This window comes from Sceloporus undulatus, chromosome 8, assembly GCF_019175285.1.
Source record: "Sceloporus undulatus isolate JIND9_A2432 ecotype Alabama chromosome 8, SceUnd_v1.1, whole genome shotgun sequence".
NCBI lineage: Eukaryota > Metazoa > Chordata > Lepidosauria > Squamata > Phrynosomatidae > Sceloporus > Sceloporus undulatus.
Genome location: NC_056529.1, coordinates 386,713 through 409,033, shown reverse-complemented (window position 1 = coordinate 409,033; position 22,321 = coordinate 386,713). Strand labels below are relative to the sequence as shown.

General features: G+C 43.3%; 1 protein-coding gene and 1 long non-coding RNA gene across 4 annotated transcripts in view; one reads left to right on the top strand and one right to left on the bottom strand.

Moving 5' to 3' along the window:
• The window catches only part of RAB26 (RAB26, member RAS oncogene family), a 111,115-nt gene that overhangs the window by 5,994 nt on the left and 82,800 nt on the right, over positions 1 to 22,321 (bottom strand). Inside the window, exons 3-5 of the mRNA XM_042438376.1 lie at positions 16,052 to 16,093; positions 14,366 to 14,432; positions 12,132 to 12,184 (exon numbers count right to left, since the gene is read on the bottom strand). Coding sequence (XP_042294310.1) covers positions 12,132 to 12,184; positions 14,366 to 14,432; positions 16,052 to 16,093 — 162 coding nt within the window. The remainder of the gene's footprint in view (positions 1 to 12,131; positions 12,185 to 14,365; positions 14,433 to 16,051; positions 16,094 to 22,321) is intronic.
• On the top strand, positions 347 to 5,627 carry LOC121914727. 3 transcript variants are annotated; one of them, XR_006100569.1, is made up of 3 exons: positions 347 to 613; positions 4,911 to 5,110; positions 5,220 to 5,627. It is a non-coding gene; the product is annotated as an uncharacterized LOC121914727 (long non-coding RNA). The 3 variants fall into 3 exon arrangements; XR_006100568.1 differs by having other exon boundaries at positions 4,892 to 5,110; XR_006100567.1 differs by having other exon boundaries at positions 4,836 to 5,110.

Genomic DNA, 22,321 nt, shown 5'->3' with positions numbered 1-22,321 from the left:
AACGACTCGACTTCAGATATTGCCATTTCCCCTTTATGTTTTCAAAAGCCTGAAAGCATCCTCCTTTGCACAGATGTAAACGCACAAAAACCTAGGAGTATAATTACTTCCATAACCTTCAGAGGAACAAAGAGTTCACTCTGCACAGCCATTTCAACTGCACTTTTAATTCCTCTCTTTAAGATGCAAAAAGCACTCGCTGCTGTCTCTCACAGATTCATAAACTCAAAGGTCATCCAGTCCAGACCCCTTACAATGCCAGACCCCCATGAATGCAGCATTTCGGACAAGTGGACCTCAAACCACCACTTAGAAAAGGCCTAAGAAGGCCACAGTTCCCAAAGTGAGGAAACGTTACTCTTAAGGTTTAGTCTAAATCCTTTTCTTGCAATTTAAGGTTCAGAAGAAAAGCTATTTGCTCCTTCTCACACACAGGCGAGTCCTTCAAATATTTGCACATAAGCCTATCACCCCTCAATCAAGTCCTTTCTTTCCTGAATCTATTCCTCCATCTTTACAGTACTGAGCGGAAAACCCACAGTGGGGTTGGATCCCATAGATGTCCACATGCAAGTTATGCACTGACTGTGCTGTGTCCCCTTTCTGCTAAAAGGTAATACAGTACTGTCTGTCTGTCTGTCTCCCTATCTATCTCTCTATCTCTAACCCTCTTTCTCTCTTTCCTCTATTTACCTACATCTATCTATCTATCATCTATCCATCCATCTATCCATCCATCCCTATCTCCATCTCTCTCTATCCCTGTCTCTCCTCTATGTACCTCTCTCTCCCCCTTCCTTCATCTCTTCTCTATGTACCTACATCTATCTATCTATCTATCTATCTATCTATCTATCTATCTATCTATCTATCTATCTATCTATCTATCTATCTATCTATCTATCTATCTCTACATCTGTATGTTATCGAGTTTGGATTTAAATAAATTTTGGGTGCCAAGCAATCAAAAATCATGACTCCTGACTGACCCCATTGCAGCCGCCATTATCCCAAAGGTGAGCTGACCAAGTAGCCAAGCAGCCTTGCTGGACCTGGTCATAGAAAAAGGTAGATTTAAACCTTAAAGAAACCAGTTCTGGGAGTTGCCCTACCAGTTTTCGCAGGCAGCCTAAAAGAATGAGGACAAAAGAAGTTTTCCTCACCTATTGATGGCATTAAGTACTCAGCCATCTAGATAGTGGTCCTCTCCCAAAGAAGTGGCAGACCCTTTTTGTGTATCTATTGTTTAGGTTTAGTCTTAGACAAAGATAAGCCATCAAGACCTTTGTTCTGCAGATAGCTATAGCCTGCAGACATGTTTCGCAGTATAAATAAGACCCAGATTCCAGCCCTTCTTTGGGCTTGTGAGCTGAAGTTCCAAACCTCCAACTCTGTTGAGCAACTGCTCCAGAGCTCTCTTGGGCACTGCGCCCTGCTGAAATCACTCGGGCAAGCCAAAGCCCGCTGTCTCTTTCGGGCCTCTTGTTAGCTTTGCCCGCTGGAAATTAGCTCCCAGCCACCACGGTCGCTGCTTGCTTTCCCTGTTCCCCATGGCCGTGTCCACCTTCCAACATCCCTCACATCCGTCGCTTGGAGAAGACTCCTAAGGTACTGTAATTATTTCAACGGTGCCTCTATCCTTTCTCCTTTACCCCCAAACTCTTCCCCTCCCTGCTTTAGCATTGAATGAGTGTGTGCATGTGTGATCCCTCTTGTTGTGTGGCTTTAATAAATGTTTATATTTTAATTGCACCTCCTCTGGCATTGGAGTCTCTGTTTCTTGGGGTTGGACTAGATGACCTCTGGTATACACATAGGGACACGATCCGCTGCGTGCGTTGTTAGGACACGCCTCTCGTAAATTTGAGCTAATTAAATTCACCTGATTTGATCCTTCCTAACATGTAGATCTATCTCCATCACTCTCTCTATTCTTCTATGTCTCTGCCTGCCTGCCTGCCTGTCTATCTATCCATCTGTATATCTACCTCCATCTCTCTCTCTATCCCTCTCTCCTCTATGTACCTTTCTCTATCTAATCTAATCTATCTATCTCTAATTACCTATCCTTCTCTCTCTACTACTACTCTCAATGTCTCTCTACCTCTGTCTCTCTTCTATTGATCTATCAATCTATCCCTCTCGCCTCTGTTATCTATCTGTCTGTCTATCTATCTATCTATCTATCTATCTATCTATCTATCTATCTATCTCTAGCGTTCTCTCTATTCCTCTTTGCTCTGTGTACATCTATCTATCTATCTATCTATCTATCTATCTATCTATCTATCTATCTCTAGTTACCTACCCCCCCTCTGCCTCTCTGAATGTTGCTCTATCTCTCTCTTCTATTGATCTATCAACCTATCCCTTTCCCCACTTCTCTTTCTCATCTATCTATTATATCTAGTTACCTATCCCCCCCCTTTTCTAAAGTTACATCTGGGATCCCTCAGCACTTTACAACCCATTAAGACAGAATACAGACCCTCCCCAGGAGCTGCATATGAAGCCCCCGAAAAGCGCCAAGGTGCCTCTATGTACCCCATAATGGCTCTGGGTGACGACTGGTGAGACGCGGGAGACGGGGCCTTCTTAGTGGCTGCTCCCAGGCCCCCCTTTTCTCAATGTTAAAAACTCCTTAGGTTTTTTGTTTCATGGGAATGGGACAAACCAGCATTCCTGTTGAAATGCAAACCCCTCTGAAAAGGCAATGCAAAAGGAACTTTGGAAAGTATCCAGATAACATTAAATTGTCCCAGTGGCTACATGTTTTATCCACACTCATTACACTATTTTTGTAAATGTGCCCTACTTCTCACCAAAACAGATAAGGCATTATAGGTAACTGCAATATTTTGTCATTGCTTACTCCAAATTTCTGCCCAAAGCTAACCTAGGCCATCTTCTAAATTCTAAATTCAGTTAGAAAGCCTTGTTGATTTAACCTCTTGGATTGCTTTTTCCCTTTTTGCACGGGCATCTTTGTACATAACTGCTGCTGTTCCTCTTTGTAATTGTTTCTTAATGTATGCTGAGGCTGTTCCTAGGTTGCGTTGTGATTTGCTGTGGTATTCTATTGTGTTGCTCTTCTGCATTCTCTTGTTTTCTTAGCTGCGATTTGTATTGTGCATGATCTGGGATGGAAATCCAAACAAGCAAATGCAAACACGTTCCCTTCCCCTTGTCAAGGAGAGACCCCCCAAAGCACACCTTGCACACCCTCCATGTCGCACACACCTGTGCTTTTGCCACGGATCCCATGTACGCTGAGCTAGGACCCACCCTTAGAGCCCAGCAATTAGGAACTTTATTAAATCCCATTTTCCGCCACACAAAACCAGCAGGCAAAGCAGAAGGGCTTAATAGAGCCACGGTGGATTGCCAGGCAAGGCCCTCCTTCTTTCCTTGGCGTGACAATGACTTTTAATGCAGGGTCCCTTCCTCACCTTTGCCATTTCATGCCTGCTTTCCTACTGCAAAAGGGTTGGGAACACTTATTGCTTCCGCAGGGTGCCTTCTAAGAGGAAAGAGAAGGAGCAAACAAGGGAGGAATACATCTCTTTTGTGAAAGAAGCTGAAGTGTGCCATTGTGAGAACACTCTCAGCCCTAGAAAAAACCCTGATAAATTCACCTTTGGGTTGCCAAAAGCCAGGGACGAGTTGAAGCCACACAACAATCTCTATCATTATGCTGTGCTTCATGCAGCTTTGCAGGTTTCTGATCATTTATGCTTCTGATTGTCTGTTGTACAGACAGCCCTCTGTCTGTCTGTCTGTCTGTCTCTCCATGGATTCAGTCCTTTGTAATTCTTTATATGTGGATTCAATCATCCACAGCTTGAAAATATATACAGTGCGCCCGCATCATACGTGGGTGTGCCATACGCGGTCTTAAGTGTACGCGCTCAAGCTGCAGGGAGCGCGCGGGGCGGAAGGGGTGGCGCGTCCCATTCAATTGAATGGGGGGTGCGCCCGTAGTGCCCTGCACGCCGCCGCACCGCCATGCCACTGTGCACAAGCCCCATTGTTTCCAATGGGGCTTGAGCATAGGCGGAATTCGCCTTACGCGGTGGGATCCGGAACGGATCCCCCGCGTAAGGAGAGGGCCGACTGTAAATCCTCAAATGCAAACCTTGATTTTGCCATTTTATATAAGGGACACCATTTTACTATGTTATTATATTTAATGGGACTTGAGGTTCCATGGATTTTGGTATCCACAGGAAGTCCTGAAACCAAACCCCAGCAGATACCAAGGGCCCACTGTGATGATAATAACAATAATGATAGCACACCATTGTATATAATGGGACTTGAACATCCGTGGATTTTGGTATCCATGGAGGGGTCTGGAACCGAACTTCAGTGGATACAAGGACCCACTGTAATAGTAGTAGTAGCAATAATCATACCCCATTGTATAGAGTGGGACTTTAGCATCCATGGATTCTGAAAACCACAGAGGGTCCTGGATCCAAATTCCAGTGAATAACAAGGGTCCACTGTAATAGTAGTACGTAGTAGTAATAATAATAATACCTCGTATATAGTAGGACTCAAGCATCCATGGATTTTGATATCCACAGAAGGTCCTGGTGCCAAACCCCAGCAGATACTGAGGGTCAACTACACTGTTTTGGGTTATTTTTCAAACAAACAGGGATTTTGAGTTTTGTTTTCCTTGCATGTTGTCCTCTGCCCTTCGAAGGGTGCTTAATACATTTGAGAGAGAAGTCAGATAAACAGACCAAAGTCCTTAAGCAGCGTATTTCCTTTTGTCCGCCTTGGACCGAATGTTCATTACCGGCCTCTTTCTTTTGCATTCCATCCAGTTTAGCCGCTCTCTTGCCTGAGTTTTGCAAGACCTTTTTTTCCTTCCATTTCAAAGATGGGATCGATCTCTTTAGGACTCCCTGGCAATTGGACTCATTAGGCGGCTCTGCGTTCTTGGAGCCTTAATGAGAGAGAAGGAAGAAACCTTTCAAGAGGGAAAATCCTTTGAGTCTGAGCATTTCCAGCCAAATAGAGAGGCAGAGAGACTGCAAGGAATTATGGAAAGAGCAAGGAGCTCCAACTTTCCTTTTTTCTCCCAAAGGGATTTTCCATGGTAAGCAATGAAGGAGGGAAAAATAGCAACAAGGGGCAAGTAGAGCTCAACCTCCTGCAATGCCCCATAAAAATGGTCTGCTTTATATTCTGCCTTTCCTCCAAAATAGGACCCAGAGTGGCTTACTATACAACTTAAAGCAAAATAGCTAAAGCAATATACATCCAAGAAAAACCCATGACGGGTTCGCCTTCAAATTGCCGTAAGTCGGAGACAACTTGAAGGCACATAACGACAACAACAAAGTTGGAAATGGCTTGCAGGCACACAATGACAACAACAACACCAAGCCCATTTCATCCAGTATAACCATTGAACACTGCAATCTGCAAATACTGGTGCCAAATCAAACATCTTTAAGGCTCTGTAAGATTCTTTATTTTAAAAAATACAGTTTACCAGAATGTAATTCCACTAAATTATGCCTGCCTTTGTTTTCTCTGTTGCATTGACAATGTGTAGAAGCAGCAGCCACACAAAGTAAGCTTGGAGAACATGTTTATCAGAAATACTTTGGCAGAAAGACCCAAAGTCTCCCAACACTTGTCTTGAGCGGAATAAAAGTGTCAGAAACAGCTCCGAAGGTGCGAGATAACATGGCATCATCACGCTTCTCAAAGAGGCAAAAGGGGTTCCATTTGCTTTCAAAAAGATGCAAAGCTGTTGCGTCTGGGCATTTAATCCTCATGATAACGGATGCATCGGAGGCTTCTGCACACTGGATTAAGAAGAGGCGGCTGATTGTGTCACATCCCAAAAAACCCCTTGGCTACTCATTGTAATGGGAAAGGCGCAGCCAAAACATAAAATACACTCATCCCTCCATATTTGTGGATTTGATTATTCATGGATTTGATTAATATGTTCTCTCTAGGAATACCTAGGTCCTCCTCCAGTGCAACTCTATGGTCAACTTAAACTAAAAGTTGCCCTGGAGGACCTAGAGATTCCTAGAGAGAATACTCTGCTAGGCCTTTGTAGCTCCTCCAGCACAACTCTATGGTCAGTGTCTGTCAGACGTTGACCACAGAGTTGTCCTGGAGGACCTAGAGATACCTAGAGAGGACACTCTACTAGGCCTTTGTAGCTCCTCCAGCACAGTCCTATGGCCAGTGTCTGTCAGACGTTGATCACAGAGTTGCCCTAGAGGACCTAGAGATTCCTAGAGAGGTGTCCTTTTGTTGTTTGTGGTTTTTCCATATTCACAGGGGTCTTGTGCACCTGGCCCTAGCGAATTTGAAGGGACAAGTGTAATTTCAATTCTGACCATTTCAGCTCTTCCACATCCTTCTTGAATTATGTTGCCCAGAACTGGACACGATATTCAAGGTGAGTTCAGACCAAAGCTGAATAATGTGGAACTATTTCTTCCCTCGATCTAGACACTAGACTCCTACTGATGCAGCCTAGGATCACATTGGCCTTTTTAGCTCCAGCATCACACCATTGTTCAGCTTGTAGTTGACTCCCAGATCCCTTCTGCATGGACTGTTGCCAAGCCAGCTGTCCCCCATACTCCATCTGTGCATTTCTGTTACAGACCTGCTTGCTTAGAAAGTGACATATTCCTCTATCTTGGACCGTCACCCATTCTCGTTCCCGAAACAATTTGAAAGGCAAATTCTGCCTTGTTTACCCACAAGCCTTGGATTGGTCATGAAATGGACGCATACTGGCATGAAATGCAACACAGACACACTCTGCTGCCAAAATGAACCAGACTTGTCTAATCCAACCTGTTGCATTTTGGCTTAAGAAACGTCTCTTATTTTTCATGCATTTAATCTCTCAAGTACCAGCTGAATGTGGCTCAAGGGGGGGAAAGAAATAAAAGGTGCCAAGGGACCTAAAAATAGTTGCAGGAGGAACATCAGAAAGGAGCAGAGCTGGTAGACTTCATTAGCATCCAAATCTGCCAGCAGCTGATCATTTCTCCCCTCTTTCCCTCCAATTTAGAGGCAGGAGAGAAATAAATTTAGAGATGGTTAAAGCGGCTTCACAAGTTCAGCTTTCTCCAAGCGGCTGCACCAGTTTACCAGGTACAGTATTTATGTTTGGCAATTGCACCCAGTGCACCCAGTGCGGTTTATATTAGTTTTTCCTCCACCTTTTTTGCACAATGAAGGACAAAGTACAGGATTCCTAGGATTGCATACTGCTCTGTTTTAAAGGATGAGCTTTTGGGGAGATGAGGATGGGAGAGAGGTCCTAATAAAGTAACTTTGGATGGAGGACACTGTATCAAAAATATTATTTGCAAGGTGCATTCTGAGGCCAAACTAGTAACAGCATTAAATGCAATTGCTCTATTCAATGTACTGGTATGTCTCAGTTAAAAATATATTCTGAGACGTTCCTTCTTTAACAGAAAATTTGGCAGCACAAACTCAGAAGCAGCATGGAGAGAAGAAAGATAGGTTCCCACAAAAAAGGAACAGCAGACCTCCATGTTGCAATACGGTTTTGATCCAAAACTAACAATATGCACATTTGAAATGAAACAAGGTCTTATAAGCTTTGCATAAAAGTAAATGGAAACGTTTTGAACCTTAGATCCACCGTTCAAAGGCTTCTTCCAAAAGGCATCCAGCAAACCAGCTCAGCTCGAGGGTCCATCTACACTGTAGAAATAATGCAGTTTGAAGCCACTTTAAGTGCTGTAGTTCCATCTTATGGAACCCTGGGATTTGCAGTTTTGCAAAGTCAATTGCCTTCTCTGCCAAAGATTTCAGGTTCCCCACAAAGCTACAAATCTGCAGGATACTGTAGGATGGATCCAGGGCAAGCAAAGTGGTGTCAAACTGCATTTTTTCTCCAGTGTGGATGCACCCTGAGTGAGTTTAGAGTAGAGTAGTCATGGTTTACGATCAGTCCTCCATAGCCACAGACTCAACCATCCAAGGCTTGAAATTCCATTCCAAAAAGCAAACCTTGATTTTGCCATTTTATATAAGGGATGCCATTTTACTATGCCACTGTATTTAATAGGACTTGAGCATCCATGGATTTTTGTGTCTACAGGATTAATCCTGGAACTAAATTCCAGTGGATACTAAGGGCTCAGTGTAGTAATAGTAGTAGTAGTAGTAATGATGATGATGATGATGATGATGATATCCTATTGGATATAATGGAACTTACACATGCATGGATTTTGGTATCCACAAAGGTCCTGGAGCCAAACTTCAGAGTATACCAAACTGCAGCAGATATCAAGGACCCCTGTGTTTTCTTATCAGTTGGGCAGCACATCTGTTCCTGGTTTTAGTCCAAACCTTAACAGAACTACCAAAAGTGTTAGACCCTTATTTCTTCCTCCAAAAACTAGGCACCATGGGCAGCTCCCTTAAAGTCTGGAATAAAACCCAGAGCGGATTCCCTCGGATGGATGTTCAGAGTATGTTTCCAAATCCCAGATCCAGAGGGAGGCAGGTCGTGGGGGAAAGTTCTTGCAAACTTTCCAGATGTACTGGATTATTCTCTTTTGGAAGCAGGATCTCGGAGCACAGAAAGTCTTTGTGCAAATTTTGTAAAGCAATGCTCCTTGTTGACAGGGCCCTGACAGCCACACACACGCTTCCATTATCGTTGTTGTTGTTGTTGTTGTTTACTTTGGTCGAGAAATTCTGCTCAAAGCTGATACGTGAAGCAAATTTAGACCACCACTTTATCAATCTGTCACTGCTTGCTCCAGAGAGCGCAGACAGGCCTCTCGTAAAAATACAGTTTATTACAGATTAAGTTCTGCACATAAAACATCTCCTTGCTGGGCTTCAGAGGACTCCCTGCCTGAATGTAAAAGGTGGACTCTGGATCCTTTCCTCGCCTTTAATGCAAAATGTAAGCAGTAAAAAATGTTCAACTGCAAGAAAAAACGAACACGGGAACAGAGGTGAGTGCAAAACACGGGAAACATAAGAAGAAACAGCTGGGTATGGCTGCTTCCATATATATCTGTCTCTGTGTGTGTGTGTATGGACCTGTTTTGGGTCATAGCCAAAACTTTGCAAGAGCTTCCAAACTGTAGGACTCCATCCACCAAAATGAGCATAGCCCTGTTAAAAGTTTGGATTAAAACCTGAAGCGGATTCACTGCCCCAGCGACATGGAAGCCGCCCCTGCCAACACTCCTGTTTTTAAAATAATCTTACTTTACTTCTTCCAAATGTAACTATTGCTCCAAAACAGCCACTGAGAACCAAATCTACTCTGTCAAACAAATGGAACCACTATAACTTGGGATGCATCTGCACTGCAGAAATGATGCAGTTTGAGACCGCTTTCACAGCCCTGGCCCAATGCTATGGGATCCTGGGATTTGTTGTTTGTTGTGGTACCCAAGTTCTCTGACAGAGAAGGCTAAATGTCTCACAAAAGTACAAATCCCATAATTAAATAGCATGGTGTCAAACTGCACTATTTCTGCAGTGCAGATGCTATCAAAGAAATATGAAAATGAGGTTAGGGAGTAATAGATGGAAGAGAGAGAAGAAGGAAGGGAGAAGAGTAAACTTAAATTCCAAAACAAGGTGAGGAGGGGGAAAACCTTCAGATGAGCAGATGTCTAATTCTTTATTTGTATTTGAACAGAGAGTTAAAATCTGTAATTATTAGTCCCTCTGAAAAATACTGAACGTTATAGTAACAAACAGAGACGCATGGCGCATGGGCACTCTGCCACCACAGAAAAGGGGCAAGAACAAGGATGGTGGCAGATGGCCAAATGAGCAAGAGATTTAAGATAATACAAAGCATGATAAAAATGAAACAGGACATTAAATACATTGAGTCCTTGTTATCCACTGGAGTTTTGTTCCAGGACCCTATGGATACCAAAATCTGTGGATTCTCAAGTCCCATTATATCCAATGGGGTATCATTGTCATCATCATCATCATCATCATCATCGCTACTATTACTACACTGAGCTCTTGATATCCACTGGAGTTTGGTTCCAGGACCCCTGTGGATGCTCATGTCCCATTATATCCAATGGGGTATCATCATCATCACCATTATCACTACTACTACTACACTGAGTCCTTGCTATCCACTGGAGTTTGATTCCAGGACCTTATGGATACAAATAATATATAAAATAATAAATATATTATTATTATTATTATATTTATTATTTTATTATTATGGATACAAAATCTGTGGATTCTCAAGTCCCATTGTATCCCATCATCACCATCACCATCACCACTCCAATTACACTGAGCTCTGGGTATCCACTGGAGTTTGGTTCCAGGACCCTCCATGGATACCAGAATCCATGGATGCTCAAGTCCCATTAAATACAACGACATAGTGAAATAGTGTCCTTTATATAAAATGGTAACATTAAGGTTTACTTTTGGGAATTTATTTATATTTTTGAATATTTTCTAGCCACAGGTGGCTGATCCTGTGGATAAAGAATCTGTGGATACAGAAGGCTGACTGTAGAGGACCGTTTAAAGCAATACAATTTCTTCGAAGCCTGTCAAGAGCCTTCCTAAAAGTAGAAAGGATGCAGGGAGGTGAGGTCTCCAGAGAAGCTCTTCTTTTCTCAGGAAATCCTGAGCAAGTCCCAATGCTCAGAGTTGCTCAAAGAAGAGACGCAAGAGCCAAGACAATCATGGGAAGAACTACTGTGCAAATTTAAACTGCTCCAGCGTGCAAAGCTACCAATTACGGCTTTAGTCGATAGTGGAAAGGGCAGGAGATTGGATTTGGAAGGGTAACTGTCGGCTCCAGAGAGAGAGCTATTCCCAAAGGGATTTCCGAAGCAGCCGCCTTTTGTCTCCTGCAGACGATCAGGGCACAGTGCAAGCTTCTGTGTGATAATAATGTCAGTCCTTTAGTCGGCGATGAAATACGTGGCTGGTGACATTTCACGCTGCCTCCTCTTTCCGGTCTGCCCTGTAATGTTTTGGATGCTAAGCCAAGCTAGAATCAAGGGAAACAAAGCCACTAGCGTTGCAAACTGTAGCTTTGACTGATTTGCAAACCGAGATTTGGTTGCAATACAGCAGCCAAAATAAAATGCAAAGCAAGTGTCCCCACATCCCTTCAGCCAAATGGAGACACAACTTAATCCGTGGTTGATCTTTAGACATAACACAGGATACTTTGTACAGGTTGAGTCTCCTTTATCTGAAAAGCTTAAGGCCAGGTGAGCTTTGGATTTTGGAATACCTCTGTTTGTGAACACATATATAATGAGACTATCTTGGAGATGGGACTCAAGTCTAAACACAAAACTCATTTACGTTTCATACACACCTGATACACATAACCTGAAGGTAATTTTACACAATGTTTGTGTGCATGCAACAAAGTTTGTCTACACCAAACCATCAGAAAACAAAGGGGTCACTCTCTTAGCCATCCATGTGGACAATTTTGGAATATTTTGGATTTTGGAATATTTGCATATTCATAATGAGATATCATTCATTTATATACACCTGATATACACATAGCTCGAAGGTAATTTTACACAACATTTTTGTGCATGTAGCCAACTTTGTGAACACTGAACCATCAGAAAGCAAAGGTGATGCTCTCTCAGCCACCTTTGAACATAAGAGTCATGTAGGCTGCTTTGGACTAAATGAGGAAAGGCAGAGTACTGTATAAACGTCATTAAACCATCCTCATCATTCTCAACACCTCCAAAGGCTCAGGCCAAAGAAAGCTCCAACGCCTCAAAACTGGCTTCTGTGAGCACATAGACACACAAGCTAGCTTCGGGAAATGGTAGGCAGTCATGATGGCTTGTTCCTTTCCCTTAGAAGGTTGCATTTAGCAGTGAGGACCGTGCGGCTATGGCTTGTCGAAGCACTATCATGGGGAAAAGTGTGATAAGAAATGATGCCAAACTGCTATGCATCCAGTCTTAAACTCGCACAATTGTGGCTGGACATCAGGCCGATGTGATCAAGGCCCTAATGTCAAAGTGCAATAAATCCAAAGCACTGGTTCTGCTTGCTCACACATTTCAGCCACCCAAAAGTGAGCAGACTAGACTTACCTGGATGTTGTCAAATGATGCTCTGTTTGTGACGTCGTAGAGCAAGAGCAAAGCTGGAGAGAAAGGGGTGAAGAGAAGAAGATGAATTAGTTGATGCTATAAAGCATCCACTCATGCAAGATGGCAAATTAGAGCCCAAATCCAGCTCTTAGTCACCACTGGAGTAGAGCCACTGAATCAAGGGCTTTGCTGAGGCTGTGGATACCTGTTCCCTTTTGATCCACAAGCTACATACATCTCTCAGAGTGTATCCTGAAGTGCGCCATTATAGCAGTTGGATGCCACTTCGCCCATCATGCCAGCGGAGGTCTGTCCCATTGAAATGTCAGTGTAGGGTACTAGAGTTTTTGGATTAGTGCTTTGCATCTTTAGTACATTTGATTATGAGTACTGACTATTCTGTAATATTCTGCATTGTGTAATATTGGAGGTGGGTTGCACTGCATTTTAGTATTTTATATTACTGGAATAGTTATAAATGTTTCATGTACATGGATGGCACTATATAAATAAACGATGATGATGATGATTAAAGTGTCAGACAGGCACTTGGGAGGTCCAAATTCTAGTCCTGCACAGATCCATGAAACCCACATTGAGATGAAGCCAAAATCTTGCCATACATCATAGAATTATACAATCACTGAGTTTGAAGGGACCCCCAAGGGCCATGAAGTCATAGAATCATAGAATCGTAGAGTTGGAAGAGACCACTAGGGCCATCCAGTCCAACCCCCTGCCATGCAGGAAATCCAAATCAAAGCATCCCTGACAGATGGCCATCCAGCCTCTGTTTAAAGACCTCCAAGGAAGGAGACTCTATCACCCTCCGAGGGAGTGCATTCCACTGTCGAACAGCCCTTACTGTCAGGAAGTTCCTCCTAATGTTCAGGTGGACTCTCTTTTCCTGTAGCTTGCATCCATTGTTCCGGGTCCTGTTTTCTGGAGCAGCAGAAAACAAGCTTGCTCCCTCTTCAACATGACATCCTTTCAAATATTTAAACAGGGCTATCATATCGCCTCTTAACCTTCTTTTCTCCATGCTAAACATCCCCAGCTCCCTAAGTCGTTCCTCATAGGGCATGGTTTCCAGACCAAGTCCAACCCTGCAATGCAGGAAGAAGCAATTAAATCACTCCTAAGAAATGGCCAACAACGATTTCTTAACAATTAAGTTCTTCCATGCTCAGGATTTAGTGCATGGCAAACAAAACTTGGCAAACAAAACAAAACCCTGACACCAGATTTTCCTCTCCATCGGAAGGAATTCTTGTGAGTCTGCTTCTTTCCATTCATATTCCTGACCCCTTGCAGCCATCCCTGGAGGAATTGGTGAACTAGGCCTGAGAAGGGCACTTACTCCTTGCAATAAGCTCAGCCTTACAAGGTGGAAGGAGCACCGAGTCGGCAAAGGTTAATTTTCATGTTGTGGGTAAATATCAGCAGGCTGAAAAAGAAGCAGTTGGGTTTGCTCTGGAGGGATAATCCCTAAGCAAACACAAAGCAAGCCATAAAGGGCTGATTAAATGGACTCGTATTTCTACAGACCTAGAGCCTTATTGCATTAAAAAATAAATCTGGTGGACAAACAGAGAGCAGCATGTCTATCGTTCTGTCTTCAGATGATGAGCGAAGCGCTTTCGTCCTCTTCCAGTTGTAAAAGCATGGGAGAGAGTGGCAAAAGCATCTCTTTTGCCAAAAGGGTTTTTTTTCAGTTTGGCAAAAGAGACACTTTTACAACCCCAATGGTGGAAGGTCTGGAAACCATCAAGCCCAATGAGGAGCAACTTAAGGAGTTGAGGATGTTTAGCCTGGAGAACAGAAGGTTAAGAGGTGATATGATAGCCCTGTTTAAATATTGGAAGGGATGTCATGTTAAGGATGGAGAAAGTCAAACAATAGGACCCGGACCAATAAGTTCAAACTACAGGAAAAGATATACTGATAGTAAGAGCTGTTCAATAGTGGAAGACACTGCATTGAAATGCATCAGAGTGTGGTGCGGTCTCCCTCTTTGGAGGTTTGTTTTGTTTTGTGTATTCCTGCATGGCAGGATGGCCATCTGAGCTTCAATGGTGCATTCCTACATGGCAGAATGGGGTTGCCCTTGTGGTCCCTTACAATGCTAGGATTCTATGATGCTATAAAAAGGGATGGAGCCCCAGATTGGAGCTGGATGCTTTCTTTCATTGTGTCCCATTCAACATAGGAAAGATAAGCGTGCCAGGTCTTACCGTGGGCATCCCGGTAGTAAGCGTGGGTGACGCTACGAAATCTCTCCTGACCGGCAGTGTCCCAGATCTGAAAAGATCAATAAGTATCAATAAGAATGGTTGAATCCGTGGATAAAGAATCCGTGGATACAGAGAGCCGACTGCACTTTTAGGTTTATTGACGTTTTTGTATAGTTTCTATTGCATAAAAATATTTTGCATGCAGCTTTGAATCCCACAACTGGCAGAAAGATGGGGTATACACAACAACAACAACAACAACAACACTTAATATGCATTAGGCAGTAGATTAATTCTTCAGTGTTTTGCAGTTTAAATGGCTTTTATTGCATGCTGGTCTAAGAACCCTGGGTGCAAGGTAACATAGAAACATTGTGATAAATAAGTCAAGTGTGATAATTTTGAGAAAGGAAGGGGAAAGCATTGTTTTTTTGTGCCCATGAATGGGAACTCCAGCCATCTCCTCCATCCTCAGTGTCCTTTGCGATGGGGAGGCGAAGGGTCGGATCAATGTGAAAGATGACTAATTCTTGCAGCCTGCCGAGGGAGGCTGATAGAGATAATAACAGAGAGAACATGGCATGACAAATGCATCTCTCAAGGCGGTCTGTGCCGTTCTTCACCCTGACAAAAACCAAAGTCGATCCCCATTTGACTTGGCAAAAGGCTGGCAGAATGCAGTCTTCACAAAAGAAAATCCATCTGACAAGTTGCAAGAGCTGCCTTATAATTAGATTTACCTGCCTTTAAATGGATAGAGACAGAGGGTGACCAGAGGTCCTTCTTTCCAAGACCTGTCCTCCTTTTCTACCTTCTCTCCAGGTGGGATTCCAGAATGTCCTCCATTTTGAGCATGGCCAAGAAGCAAGAATTTATTTTTATATGAGTGTGTTCAGCTTTTATTGGTAATGTCCTCCATCCTTCTTGGATGTTCTACATTTTGCGATGCCTTGTCCACCTTTATGGTTATGACATCTGGTCACCTTGCACCTACCTTTCCGCACTGCAGAATTGTAGCACAATTTGGTTCCACTTTAACTGCCATTGCTCCATCCTGTGGAATCCTGGGATTTGTAGTTTGGAGAAGGGAGTTAGGACTCTCCACTAGAGAGCCCAAGGGCTATTCCCTGGAAATGCAGTTCCCAAAGTACCTTAAGAGGTGCTGGGATTTCTAAACTCCACCAAAAAGCTCTCTTGTGTCCCCAAACTACAAGTCCCAAGGTTCTGCAAAGGTGAATTAAAGTGGGATTATATCACTATAATTCTGTGGTGTGGAAGGAACTCAAATCCCTGGTTTGGTTCCAAAAGCAGTGAGCAAAAGGCTAGGAATGCAATGTTGGCCATGTTCCACCAACGTTTGCTTGATGTACTAAAACATCACAGCTGGAATGAGGTTGTGGTTGAAGAATCTGCGAGCTCTGCATGTTGTGGGACTGCAAGTCCCATCCATTTTAAGACTGCTCAGCCAATAGTGAGGAATGCTGGGAGCTGCAGACCAACATGATTCCCAACCCCTTGCTAGGATTTCTAAACTCATCTTCAGTGATAGAGCTTTATTCTATATTTTGAAAGCCACTCTTGCAACAACTTAATAATTACTTAGCGCCAGTGTGCTACTGAAAGCAACCTGCCCAAGCTGGAGTGCAACACAACAGACAAAAATCACAACAGGGTGTCTTTCCTTACCTGCAGCTTGACTTTCACACCATCCACATTCAACACTTTATTCTGGAAGAGAAAGAAAGGAAGGAGATGAATCAGGGTAGGCTCCAGACACCATCACCAAGACACCAATGGTTTACTTGTTGTGTCAAGTAGTTTCTGACTTATGGCAATCCTATGGCAGGGCTTTCTTGCCAGGTTTCTTCAGAGGGTATTTGCCTGCCAACCTTTGACGCTGAGAGTGTAGGATGAGTCCGACAGAGAGGGACTTCAAAGCCGCCAGTGAGTTTGGTTTGCTTTCTGGTCATCACAAGTTAGAAACAACTTGGAGGCACACAACAACAACAACAACAACAGGCTTTAAAGTTTATGTACCGGTAGTCTCTAATTCAGAGTGGAAACCTAGGCAGTCTTCCAGATGGACTGCAACCCAGCAGCCCTACAGGCAGCAAGAGAAATGATGATGAGCGCTGGGAGTTGTAGTCCATGCTGGAGAGCAGCATGATTTCCACCTCAAGTGAAGAAGGATAACAACTTGCAGATGGGAAGAGTTTGGGGTGCTGTGGTCCCCCAAAGTAACTTCCCCAAATTCTGTAGGATAGAGAGCCCAGTTGGTCCCCATCCCAGCCCTTCATTGCCAGCAACTGGGCTGCAAGAGAGGCTTCATCCTACAAATGGAGAAGATGACACACATCTCTCTAAATGATCCCACTTGCTGAGAAATCCCTTTTCGGCTCTTAATCGAGAGACATCAAAGTCTCCCCTTTGGGAGGAGAGGCCAAGCCTTAGAAGTTAATTCAAAGCAGTGACAAAAAGCTCAGGCTAATGAAGGCTGGCATTAAAGGGGGGCTTAAATCTCAGATGGCAGCCTCCGTAAACATGTGCAAAGCATGTTCAAAAGGGGGCGATGCATTCGGAGGGCGAGAGGAAAGGGACCTTTTGGGGGGTGAGTGGGTTGCAAATCCCAGAATCCTGTGGGCCAGAGGCAAGGGGATTCTGGGACCTGGGCCTTTTCCAAGGTCTGCTCTTTATTTTAGAGAGAAAGATAGAAGAGGAGAGGGCAAATCCAGCTCACTGACTGCAGTCCCCCTGGACCAGTGATATCCAAACTCTGGCCCTCCAGGTGTTTTGGACTTCAGCTCCCAGCATACCAGACCATTGGCCAAGGTGGTTGAGGCTTCTGGGAGCTGAAGTCCAAAACACCTGGAGGACCATAGACTAAGGCAGCATCTGCACTGCAGAATTAATTCAGTTTGGCACCATGGCTAAGGAACCCTGGGATCTGTAGCTTGCTGTGGCCCCAGAGCTCTCTCTGACGTTGAAAGCTAAAGATCTCACCAAACTACAGATCCCATAATTCCATAGCATGGAGCCATGGTGGTTAAAGTAATGCAGTTTGACACCACTTTAACTGCTATGGCTCATTGCTATGGAACCCTGTAGTTCGTTGTAGCCCCAGAGCTCTCTGACACGGAAAGCTAAGAATCTCACCCAAACAACTAATCTCAGAATTCCACAGCATGGAACCATGGACTGATGCAGTTTGACCCAGTTTTAAATGCCATGGCTCCATGTTATAGAATCCTGGGATTTGTAGTTTGTGGTGGAAGCACAGCTTTCTTACAGAGAAGGCTAAATATCTCCCACAACTACAAATCCCAGAATTCCATAGCCCTTAGCCATGATAGTTAAAGCTGCGTTCATTCTGCAGTGCGGACAGACGCAGTCCATGACTGGCAAAAGAGGAAAAAAGGTCTGATTGACAGGCTTGACGAGGCGATTAATTCCTAGAAGATTCCCATTCTTGCCTCCGGCGCCATCTTTCATTAAAACTTTTTTCCAGATTTTATAGCAGCCAGACTCTACCCAAAAATAGTGCCATTCAGTGGCATTATTCAACCAAGGTGTGTGTGTGTTTGAGCGCATAGCTTTTTCATATGAATGAAATGCCAATCCAACTCCAAAGCATGGACTCTGGGCACATTTCCCACCAAATGTACATTTCCAAGCCCCCTTCCTTTCCTTTTTCCAGGGAAATGGTGCAGCCATGGAGCAATGAAGAGAATCATATTTATTTAGGAATACAGTCTGGTTCCTTCACCCCACTAACAGTTTACATTTTGCATTACATTTATCATAGAATCATAGACTCATAAAATAACAGAGTTGGAAGAGATTGCAAGGGCCATCCAGTCCAACCTCATTCTGCCATGCAGGAACTCTCACTCAAAGCATCCCCGACAGATGGCCATCCAGCCTCTGCTTAAAGACCTACAAGGAAGGAGACTCCACCAAAATCTCAGAGGAAGGAGTGTGTTCCACTGTCAAACAGCCCTTACTCTCAGGAACGTCCTCCTAATGTTGAGGTGGAATCTCTTTTCCTGCAGCTTGCATCCATTGCTCCATTGGGTCCTAGTCTCTGGAGCAGCAGAAAACAAGCTTGCTCCCTCCTCAATATGACATCCCTTCAAGAATTTAAACATTTAATTTTGCAAATAACCATCCTAACACCACTAATAGTATGGGATCAAAAAGGGAACCCCAAAGAAGGAAAACCTCCAGTTTACACAGACAAATTCCAAAACTGAAAAGGCAAAGTGAGGCATATTGTAACTGTCTGAATCTCTGAAGCTGTTTCCAAAACAATCCGCCCAAACATCAATAATAAACAGGAGAAACTAAGCGGAGCAGAGACAGTGCCATATTCTTATCTTGCGTTGGGCACAGATTTGCAGAAAATGAGGCTGTACATCAGCCCTCCGTATCCACAGATTAAAGCGTCCACGAATTTAAAATATTTTAAAAATATATACATTCAAAAAAAACAAACCTTGATTTAGCCATTTTTATAAGGGACCCCATTTTACTATCCCACTGTATTTAATGGGACCTGAGAATCCATAGATTTTGGTATCCATAGGGGATCCTAGAACCAAACTCCAGCGGATACCAAGGACCCATTTTATTGGGTTTGGGGAGGTTGCTAAAATTGCCAAAGGAAAACTAGGACTACAGTTAAATATTATGAAGAGAAAAACCATGAGCACAGATAATACAGTACCTAACTTTAGCGTAAGTAATAAAGACACTGGAGTATGTAAAGATATAGTCATATAGAGTCAGTAGTAAAGAAATCAGAAGACGATAAGGATTTGGATGGATGGCCATGAAGGAACTAGATAAAATCTTCAAATCAAAGACAAATAATTCAATACCAAAGTCAGAAGTGTCATTTATCTGCTATAAATGACGCTTCTGACTTTGGTATTGAATTATTTGTCTTTGCCTTTGAAGATTTTAGAAAGGTTTTGGAAAGGTTACTTAGCAACAGCATCATTAAACTCAAAAGTCAGGATCCTCCACACCATAATATTTCCAGTTTCTATGTACGGTTGTCAAAGCTGGACAGTGAAGAAAGAGGATAGGAAGAAAACCAACTCATCTGAAATGTGCTGCTGAAGGAAAGCTCTGCAAACACCATGAACTGCCAAAAAGACAAATAAATGGGTCCAAGAGCAAGTCAAATCCGAACTCTCTCTACAAGCCATCATGATTAAACTAATCATTCGTATTATCCAAGGCTATTGTATTTTGAATCTAGTATGAGATGGCATGAAAAAGATGATAATGCTTGGTAAAGTGGGAATCAATAGTAAAAGAAGAAAGCAGAATTACAGGTGGATAGACTCAATCCAGGAAGCCACAACTTCTGCTCTGTTTTTGCAAGACCTGAGAAGGACAATAGATGACCGAGTCTCATGCAAGCCTCCCATTCATAAGTCAAAGTAAACATGACAGCAAATAACAACAACAACTAAGAATGATGGTTTTAGACTCCCACTACTGAGTTTTGAGGTTGTTGTCAAATGTGGTATTTTTCATTGCAAAACAATGACAAAACTTTGGCACAGGTAATGCTGGGTTTGGGGGTTTACACAAGGAACCCTAAGTTGAGGTATCTGTCGGTCAGTTTGCGGGGATTGCAAAATATGCATGGGGGATTTTTGTTGTAAAACACTGCAAATCAACTGCAAGACTTTGACAAAGGTTTGGAGTAAATCGGGTAATGCTGGAATTTGGAGTGTCTACTAGGAACCTCAAGTTTAAGTATCTGTTGCTCAGTTGGATTGCAAAATGTGTGTGGGATTGTTGCAAAATGCTGCAAAACAATGGCAAAACTATGGCACAAGTTTAGAGGGGATTCCAAATTTCAGGGTTTGTAGTTAAGCAGAGGATCTTTAGGTCTGGCTAGTTGCTGCATGTGGCAATGGAAGAGCCACGGTTTTTCCAGTCTGGTCTATTCCTCTTTAATGCATACTGGGAAACTTGGACTGCACCAGTATGTAGAGTGATCATATAGCCCCTTTGAGACTAAATGAAGGAAAGAAGTTGGCAGCATGAGCTTTCATAGGCTTCAGTCTACTTCCTCGGATGCTTTCTTGGACTGCACCAGTTTGGGGAGACTTGCTCTAAGCCTTGTGGCTTTCCATGGACCGGCTGCAAAATCCATCCTTTGCCATTCATGCAAACCCAGGCATGAGATTCTGGATCTGTGGGCCTCCGGCAAGGAATTAATGAGTCCTAGTTGCCAATGGATGCAGCAGAAGGACTGGGGATGGGATCTGGCTCAAGCCAGCCCTAAGTTGCAGAGTCCAAGTAGAGCTGGGTTTGGGGGGGAACAATGGCACATTTTTTATCAGGCATTAAGGCAAATCCAGCTGCTGATCCTCAGACGGCATAATCCCAAACTCCCTCTGGATCACCATTTGCTACTCAAAATATTCAAAGGGAAGGATTAGAAACCCAGAACAACAGGCATTATCCGTCCTGAGAGGTTGCTCTTATCCTTTGCAGATTAACAGACCATTATGGAAAGGCACGAGAAGCCTGGCAGGGAATCAGACCTAAGTTTGAGAAAGACTCAGGAAGATTCCTGAATGTCTGCAAAGCAGCCGAGTGGCTTTGGATGAAGGATGCTAAGCTCAACTCTGACCTAAGAGCTGAGTTATACTATGGCTGCATCCAGATTGGAGAAATAACCTGGTTTGGCACCGCTTTCAGTGTCTTGGCTCAAGGCTATGGGATTCTGGGAGTTGGAGTTTGTTGTGGGCCCAGAGCGGAGCAAAACTCCAGCTCTCAGAATTCCATAGCCTTGAGCCAAATAGACTTAAAAGTGGTGCCAAACCAGGTTATTTCTGCAGTGTGGATGCACCCCTCATCTTACAATCCCAAACTAAACTCTGCTCTTAAGCCTTAGCCTTGGTGCTGAAAGGTCAGGACTTGGCAAGTTGTTTTTTGAGCGGAATTAATTCCCATGAGTCCATCACATTTCTTGGGGAAATAACCCATGTTCATACTCATGGCAAGATGGATCACTCTGCATTACTTGTTGGGAAAAGTTAGGACTGATAAGTGAGTGGCTTAAAATGTAAGAAATTCTGATGAAAATGCTTGTAGAAATCAGGGTAGAAGTAACTTTAACTAGAGGACAGGACTCATTACACCAAAGTAACTTCTTTCCCACCCATTACAGTTGGCACTCCATATCCATGGATTCTATATATATTCAAAAAGCAAACCTTGATTTTTCCACTGAATATAAGGGACACCAGTTCAGTGTGCCATTGTGTTTAATGGGACTTGAGCATCCATAGATTTTTGTATCTGGTGTCTGTCCTGGAACCAAATCCCATCAGATACCAATGAACCACTGTATATTATTTTTGAAATGCTAAGTGATGTTGTAGCAGCTTTGAGATAAAGTTTAGCATAAGCTTTCATAGATTTGATCCACTTCTTCAGGTGCATGAACTGTTGCCCAGGAAGGACTTTTATAATAAGACTGTAGGAGTAGCCATGGAAATGCAAAACTTGTGAGTATGGTTCCACTTTAACTATGGTCATTGTGGGAGGAAGGCAGGAGAAAAAAATGTTTCCTAAGGCCAGGGTGGTTGGCTATATGAATGTTGGTGGAAGTTGTGGAAAAGGGTGTGTGCAGGCTGGGAATCAGAAAGGAGATGTCATAAATTCACAAAGAGCATCTTCATGAGGCTGGGGTGTTAGCCGGTGTTATAATTTCCTTTCCTCCACCATTCATATGGTCACCCACCCACCCTGGCCTTAGGCAACATCTTTCCCCCTTGCCTTTGTCCCTCAATGACCATTGTTAAAACTGAATTTGTCACCTCATCTTCATACCTACAAATTTTACATTTCCATGGGTACCAGTTCACTCCATGCACCAGAGGAAGAAGACCAAGCCTACAAAAGCTCATGCTACAAGTTCTTTTGCAA